The sequence below is a fragment of the Papilio polytes genome, unplaced genomic scaffold (genome assembly GCF_000836215.1).
Source record: "Papilio polytes unplaced genomic scaffold, Ppol_1.0 DF822289.1, whole genome shotgun sequence".
Lineage (NCBI taxonomy): Eukaryota > Metazoa > Arthropoda > Insecta > Lepidoptera > Papilionidae > Papilio > Papilio polytes.
In genome coordinates, this window is record NW_013526915.1 from 2,443,757 (window position 1) to 2,452,260 (window position 8,504).

At 33.0% G+C, this 8,504-nt stretch overlaps 1 protein-coding gene across 6 annotated transcripts; it reads right to left on the reverse strand.

Annotated features, from left to right (window-relative positions):
• Positions 1-2,065: 2,065 nt before the first annotated feature.
• LOC106106301 (RING finger and transmembrane domain-containing protein 2) lies at positions 2,066-7,533 on the reverse strand. Of its 6 annotated transcripts, none has more exons than XM_013286865.1 (6): positions 7,226-7,533; positions 6,408-6,758; positions 5,524-5,678; positions 4,747-5,017; positions 4,054-4,269; positions 2,066-3,526 (listed from the first exon to the last, which is right to left on the reverse strand). In XM_013286865.1, exons 1-6 carry the CDS (start codon positions 7,415-7,417, stop codon positions 3,278-3,280), a joined length of 1,434 nt encoding a protein of 477 aa, XP_013142319.1. In that variant the 5' UTR covers positions 7,418-7,533; the 3' UTR covers positions 2,066-3,277. The 6 variants fall into 6 exon arrangements, with proteins under 6 accessions (XP_013142319.1, XP_013142321.1, XP_013142320.1 ...); XM_013286867.1 differs by having other exon boundaries at positions 2,082-3,511; XM_013286866.1 differs by having other exon boundaries at positions 2,084-3,526; positions 6,423-6,758.
• Between the last annotated feature and the right edge of the window lie 971 nt (positions 7,534-8,504).

The following is an 8,504-nucleotide window of genomic DNA, read 5'->3' on the forward strand; positions in this document are numbered from 1 at the left end:
TTTTTTTAGAAATGGAGCGTTAAAATAATTTCATTGCAATGTTTCTATTTAAAAAACTGTTTTATAGACAATGAGAGGTTATTTTTCAATACAAGTGTTTAAACAATGGACACGCTGTTTGTTATCGTGGACTGGCGCCGCGAAGCCGCGTCCTGAAGGTGGAAGCTTAGCGCGTCGCTCTATCCGATGTTTGTGATACTTTCAATAATAACTATTATTAACTATTCTAAATTATTTAATTTTTTCACATTTGTAGGCGAAAGTAAATGTATAAGCTATAATATTTTCTGTGTATCATATTGTAAACTGATGAATAAATTGTGATTATAAATATTGTATTGTTTTATTTGCGCAAGACCTAAATATCTGCTATACTTTTTATGTGACAAACGAGCAAGTGTTCAGTAGAATTAGCTATAATAGCGAAATGAACGCTGCCTATACTACTAATATACCGCACAAGCTATACTTAATACAATAAAGAGGAAAACATTGTTTATTTGATTGTAATGAATAGGCTCGAAAACTACTGGGCCGATTAAAAAAATTCTTACACCATTTAAAAGCTTCGTTATCAGTGAGTAACAAAGGCCACATTTTCATTATTTTTGAATATTACGACGAAGTCGCGGGTAAAAGCTAGTTTTTTACATATTGATCTGATCGTCCTCCTCTGCCTTATTCTACTCCCGTAAGAGCGGCGTCAATCTATACTAATATTATGGACATGGATTTTTGTATGTATTAAAATAACTCAAAAACGACTGGGTCGATAACAATAATTCATGTCCCATTCAAAAGCTATGTTATCACTGGGTAATATATTACTATTTTCTCTAAATCCACGCGGACGAAACCGCGAGTAACAGCTAGTTTTTTATAAATCTAACGCATATTTTATCAAGTTATGTAATAAAACTGTATTATGTGATCTCTTCATAATAAAGACCGCCATAAACTGCTTTTTGGCAACCGACTGGTTTCACGAATTTTTTTTTAGTCTTGTCATAGGAAAGTATAGTCAAATAAAACAATTTTTTACCAAAATAATAGGCATGTATTTCATAACGATTAATTATATCACAATATACTTATAATAACGGTTACACGTCACTTCTATGCACACAATGGAATATTTTTATTACCCTAACACAAAATTAAGATTTTTCTATACATTTTTTTGGTTTAGATATAATTAGAACTAAAACAAGGAAAGTATATTCTATAAATTCAAATGCATCTTTATATTATATGTTTTTAACCCTATGATGCCAAACCTTATAATCGATTACAAAGCATTTTTACTATCTGGGGATAAAAAAGAAATGTATGGGCCTGTCCCAGCACTGGCTGATAGAGGTTCAGATAGTTTAAAAAGACATCACTGTCAGATAACAAAATCTGAAATTCCTATCACATATTTTACATGTTGGATTGTTAACAGACAATTTACAATTTGGTGGGACAGGGCCTAAATGTCCCATTTTTCTACTTCAAAATTAACATAATAGGTTAGGTTTGGAGTAGTCAAACATTACAACTAAACAAATATTTAATAAATCTTAAAACTTTTTTTATCAATTATAAGGATTGGATATTACATTAAAAAGGATTAGATATATATTAAGGTAAAGGGGTTATAAATGTTTTTGTAATATATGTTTATTGTTATTAGGCAGGTTTGTTGGTTAGAAGCATTGGCAGATTTGAAATATCAGGGTTCTTAAACTTTACTAAACATTTTATTATTATATATAGCTACAAATTCTATTTTAAATGTTAATATTAAATATAAACATTAATTTTCTTACATTTAAGGTTATGAATTTTCAATTACATATATAAAAGGAATTCCTAATTCTACCAAAACTATTCTTACAAACTAACTTGGAAATTATAGGATAGAGGAAATAGCAATATTAATTTAACCATGAATTTAATGTGGTAGCATAATTAAAATTCTCTAATAGCAATGATGCAACACTATTTTTTTTAATGTTTAGGGCAATAAAAAATCATAGACAATAAAATGTATTACTTCTACTAAAAAGGATAAAAAGCAACCATAAAATAAATTCAAAAATGATTAATTAATAATGATAATATTAAGATGTTTCAGAAAGATTCTTCCAATATACTTATTTACATATTTACATATGTATATTATAATACTGGTCACAAAGATGCACCAGGAATTAAATGAACAACGAAAAATGCCAAATAAAGTGCAATCATAATAAAAAAAATTGTATTTCATTTCAAAACATAAGTTGACAATTTTTTTTTATAATTTCCTTATGACCTAAAAACGACAATATCAAGGAATGCATATCTTATTAAATTACCTTTCAAGATTTTTTTAAAATCTTAAATCTCAATAAGATATGGGAAATAGGAATATAAGATAAAAATACAACACATTTTAAATAAACAAAATGTGATTTATATAATCAATTGCTTGTGGAACAATAAATTAAAAAAAAGTCGGAATGTTAAAAATATGGGCGGAAATAATGTTTAAGAATCTCTGTCAGAATATTAACAGACAAAAAGGGATAAATGATTTCCATTAACCACTACACTAATAGAGAGAAACATTACATGGACATAAATGCTTAAATACATTTTAAAATTACTAGCTTAAATTACCTTAACTATTTACTTCAAACCTTTTTGGATAAAACAGCTATAACAAAGCGGAAAAAGCACACTTTCGCAAAAGAAAAGTTATAGCAAAAGTTTTTGGTAGTCGTTTAAAAACTTTTCTGGCAAATCGGGATCTAATGAGGTGAACATTTTTATAAATTAACAAAGATATAAGATGACAAACGAACTTACGGCATACGGAATTCGCGAAAATAGCGAAGCGACCGCTGCTTCAATCAACAGAGAACATGCATAGAAGTTTTACAACTACCTATGTTACATTCCGTTACACGAAAAGGGTGGAAAGAAAACCTAACTTAGGTCTTCAGCACGCAAATTCATTGGTTAAAACACAAAATAACTTCCACTTCACAGCTGCCTTCTGTGGAGTTATGACATTGCGGGAAGAACTGACGCAAAGATTTTAAAACACTACTGTTAATGCTGAGCTACATTTCTTAAAACATCAATTCTACATACCTTAGACACTTACAGCCTTACAAATAAACGCGGTAGAAAGTTAAACTTAGGAATATTAGTACAAATTTTGCTTATACTCAGTTTATTCCTAAGTTTAAGTTTGACAACACATTCACTTTCACAACACTTAACACTTTCACTGCAGTCGGAGTTAGTAGAGCTGGAAGTCGTGGGTGGTGGAGCCATCGCGCCAGGTGGGCTCGTCCGCGACCTTGGCGCGGCACAGCGGGCAGGTGTGCTCGCGGTCGAGCCAGGCGGAGATGCACAGCTCACAGAAGATGTGACTGCAGCCAAGCCGCACCGGCGTCGTATACTCGTCGTGACAGATGGGACACGCGTCGCCTGCGGACACGAGCTGCTCGCCTGTGGGCTTCGTACCCAAATTCTGTAATAGACAAAACTGTAACATCATTTTTATATACGGGATGACGTAACATTTGAGGTGTATAGTATACGGTTATTTATTAAAAAAAAACTTTAACTTAAAAAATGTGCATGTAGCCAGCACCAGGTCTAAATAGCTTAAGTTTACTTCAATATGTAGATAATTGTTACATTAAATATTTTTTTTTAAGTTATTTTGTCTCCATCTGGCTGGCTTTTATATATAAATGAAATAAAATTATTTTTATATATATATGTATACTTATATACATTAAATAAATTATTATTATAGTTATTAAATAACACAATGATTCACTTATATTTATAAAAGGTAACCCAATAGGCAAATGTTGGTAAATCCATCATACTTTTGCAAGGAGAACAAAACAGGAAAATACGCAAGACAGAAAGAGATAGATAATAGTTTGTCAACTCCACAGTCATTTTTAATTGAATGTCGTTTTATATTGCTGCTAGTTGGACCTAGTAATGATTTCTTAACAAATACCATTTAAAAATACAAGTATTATAAAAACTGTTCACCACACTCTGCAGTAAAATCCAGGTGGCATTCTTGAAGAGCCGCAGCCGCACCAGCACCTCCACGACCTTCGCGATGACGTAGATGGAGGTGAGGAACATGCCCACCATCTTCTCTGAGCCCTCGTATGATTGCATCAGGAAGAACACCCACGGTTGGATGGTCAGCAGGGCGCGGTACAGCTGGGAAACTGCCTCCGTGAATAAGTATACCTTACCCTGAAAATACATGAAAATGTAGTGATTCCTATTGGAAATTTCTCAATGGGTCAATAGATTGGTTGCTCAAGCAGTCCAATGGGAGACACTTGACTATAGTACTACTGAGAACCACCTGTTTCTTTCAATTTTACTGTCTATTGACAAGTTCAGATATGGGACGGGTAATTTCCAAAACAACTGACAGCTGGACTATGACAAGTCTTAACGGAAAGAAACTAAAGTAAGTCTTTATGGCAACTAAAGCAGCAAGTAACAGTTACCTATACTAATATTATAAAGAGGAAAGATTTGTATTTTTGTATGTATTGAAATAACTTACAAACTACTGACCCGATTTCAAAAATTCTATCGCTAATAAAATGTCACTTTATCAGTGAGTAACATAGGCTATGTTTACTATTATTTTTTAATTTTAGGCGTACGAAATCGAGAGAAACAGCGAGTAAACATATAAACAAAACTTATATTAAATACCCTTTTCTGGAATGGCAATAAGAAAGCTGGCATCATAGTGACCAATATCTTGACATCAACGGTCACAATTTTAACCATCAGATCAGTGAGTATGACGAGCCACAGCAGCTCCCAGACATCAATGGGCTCCGTGTACCCCGGGAACATGATCACATTGGGCAATAACTTGCCGTGACCAAATAAGAAGTGCACCACACCTATACAGCAGACAGTGAACACTAGCTCACAAAATAATGCTAGTATACTGCGGTTTCCTTGCTTTCCATGCTCCCTGGAACGAATACAATTAGTGATAATCTTGAACTGTTGGTATCAAACTTTATACAGTTATACTGGAACTACATTAAAATTTCTCTATAGCTTGTTTTAGAATGTAACTAATGTAAAATTATGACTCGCTAGCTTTCGCTCGCGACACCGTTCGCCGCGAATTAGAAAAAACGCAAGTAGCCTATGAGTTATTCCAAGCTATCCTTAGCTAGCTTAGATAGCTAACATTTATGCTAAATTTAATCAAGAACCGTTCAGCCGTTTAGGCTACAAACTCTAACAAACATCCATCCATCTTTGTAAGAAGTAAGATTGGGCATCTCACTCATACTGTTTCAAAAACTGTAACCATATTACCAACACAAAGTATAAGTTTTTTATTTAATTCTCTCACTCTCTCTCTCTCCCTCCCTCTCTTTCTAATAGCTAAATAAGTCATAACATAAAAAGACATTGTAAGCAAGGACAATATTTTAGTGGAAAAAAGGGGCTATTATTTTAACTTACCTTCTCACAAGGCTGTTGCAATGTGTGAATGTGCAGAACAGAACACAAAACGTGAAAATACCTTCCCTGCTGTCGTATATCAATTTAATAAACAAGATGAGGTAGAAAGGCGCGTAGCGGATCAAAAAGTTTAGTGCCCCCCTCACATCCAAAACCTGTAACAATATTAACTGATTATAACAACATGTAAAGGTCTGGTTGAAATATTTTTATCTGCGATTATCCACTTTCCATGTTATAATGGAAATTTTCCCATGATATTTTCCATTTTTAACCCAATATATACATAAATGTAATCAACATATTTAACTGTTTATATCCTAAATGCAATATCTGCATTATTTTAAATCTTTGTTTTACAATCTTGCAATACTTTGATGTACACACATGTAATCAATGTTGAAATTTACTACAGTCTACTGTAATTTGATTAAGAAGTTGAGATATAAAATGTAGTCATTGTCTGTTGTAATATATATTACGAAAATGTAGCTATCACTGTAAATAATTTTGAATAAACAGAGATAGCAATAGTGATTGAATACAATCACAATAATTCCAAATTAAAAAAAAAGATTAGACAATGAACTTTTTTTCTTTTGTTACAGAATCATTGTGCATTCTGAACTGAAGTATTGCTTATTCTGTGCCAGTTTTATCACTACCAGAATCATAGGCAAGATTTCTATACCTCCATTTTATTATGTTTTCTGAGTGAAAGACTAATTCACAGTCGTGCCATCCCTTATTGTCTAACACCCTGGGCATTCCCCCAACCATGTCCTATTCTAACACCAATGTCCACCAACACACAAATGTATAGTAATCTTTTTGAAGATTTTGAAGAATATGCATGCATACTATTAAAAGCAATAAATTCTCACCACTAAAGGTGTTACCTGCTGATTTAAATCATCACTCTGGCTGTCATTGTCAGCATTATCATGCACATTATTGTTATGTGTTGGATTCACTGGTACATTCACATCTTGGTTTTCAATCTGTTCCGAGAGGTTCGAGTTGTTTGAAGGGCTAGCACTAACCCCATGAGTACTAGCCTGTGCCCTTTGTGCTAAGGGGGTACCCCTCTCTGTTACTACATAAGTCTGTGAGGCAGGTCCGAGGTTTATGTGAGCAATGGAACTCTGTGGCCTTTGAACTCCATCACCAATCTGATGGGTGCCAGGAGTGTTTCTTGGTAGCCATGTGGGTAGAGAAAGTCTGGCATTGTTACCCTAAAGGAAATAAATTATGATAAACATAATTAATTTATAAATACTTAGTTAAAGATAGATATATAAGCTGTGTAAATAAATTTTTAATGAGATCTTTATAATCTGTGACTCAAAATATATCTATTTATGTTACTCACAGATTAAATAATAGATTTTATTAGTCACTGTTCTTTTAATGTTTGTTTTTCAATGTTTTATAGCCATTTTTATTATATCTTATGTCACACTCGATCATTCTTTTGATGAAACATGTATATGACTAACCAGATGGTTTAATAGAAATTATAGGTTTTTTAATGCCTTTATTTTCACCCTATAACCAGAAACACGAATTTCCAATATGATTTACCACATATTAGAGACAAATGACGACAAAACAATAATATAATATAAGGAAATTGGACAATAAATTGCTTAGTTTGCGCCGTATAAGATCGGAAAATAAGTCTATTTAAAATGGCACTTACCATTCGAGCATGTTCTACTAGCGGCCTGATTTCACGAAACACACTATTTAATCGATCCCCTAAGCCTATATTATTTCTTGGAGCTTGTGGTCTTGAAGTAGAATCCATTCTCTGTATGGGAATGTTTCGGTTGGGGCTCTCATTAGGCGGATCATCTTCTATGTCCAGATTAATTTGATTTGTTTGCGCCATATTAGGAATGAAAATTGTAACAGAAAAAAAAAGAGAAAATCACCACTTCCCAATCATTTCCAAATATTATTGAAAACGATACGAAGGTCAAGATGTTTTTGGTTTGACACTTTTCTTACATTGACATTGACATTTTGACAATAACGTTCGACAATTTTTTTATGACAATTTTGCGGCTTCCGGTTCATGTAATTTCAAGCTGATCAGTAAAGATGAAATTAAAATATATGTACCCTACTCAAAATCCTATGTAAAATAATACATTTTATTTAACATGAATATTCAATGGTGTTGTACTTTAAAGATTTGTAATCTTGGTATATGTTAGAGCAAGAAAAGTAAGCATTCTAAGTAAGCAACGTTTTTAAGGGTTCAACAACGAAATAATAATAACAACGAAAATTAAAACTTCATATACATTCAAATAATATTTATTTTTAAAACAAATAATCATCAATAGACCGCCATAAGTTTTTAGCGTGCAATACGATGAGCAATTTATTACTAAAATTAAATTGTACGACACTTCGACTCAAATAAAAATTCAGTCTTTATTTAGGCTCTTTCTGGTGTGACGAAAGGGATCGTTGTCGATTAGAAAATAATACTCAAACTTTACTATTATTTGTGCTTTCGTTAAAAGTAAAATCTTTGTCTTATCGTATCAATTTGAACACTCGGTAAACTGACTATGGGCGTTGCTAGGAAAATTAAATTACATAAAATTCGTTAACATTATACACATATTGATCAAGCCATATACAATAAATTATTAAATGTCTTTTTCCACATCACGGTGTAAAAAAAAATACCATAACAAACCCTGACAATTTAAATCTTAAAATCCTAGTACGCCCCATGCTTTGGCACTGTTTTTAAATAATCTCACGCGTCATTGTCTGCTTTCAAAGACAAGATGCCTTGAGCGTGAAGATCCTTAACCGCTTCTAGTAGTCGGCTTTCAGCTCTGGGTTCACCGAGCGCGACATCTACACTTCCAGCACATAATAGCAACGCTCTCAACGCTGCTCTTGGCCAATCGGGTTTCAAGCCTCTCCTGACTTCGGCTCCGGCTGCGGCCGCCCCC

What these genes read in the sequence shown, in the direction of transcription:
- LOC106106301 (XM_013286865.1), bottom strand. Translation starts at nt 7,417, where the DNA reads ATGGCGCAAACAAATCAAATTAATCTGGACATAGAAGATGATCCGCCT. An exon ending in TGCAACAGCCTTGTGAGAAG is followed by an intron (nt 5,018 to 5,523) that starts GTAAGTTAAAAT and finishes TATTCGTTCCAG; the next exon opens with GGAGCATGGAAAGCAAGGAA. An exon ending in GGATTTTACTGCAGAGTGTG is followed by an intron (nt 3,527 to 4,053) that starts GTGAACAGTTTT and finishes ATGATGTTACAG; the next exon opens with TTTTGTCTATTACAGAATTT.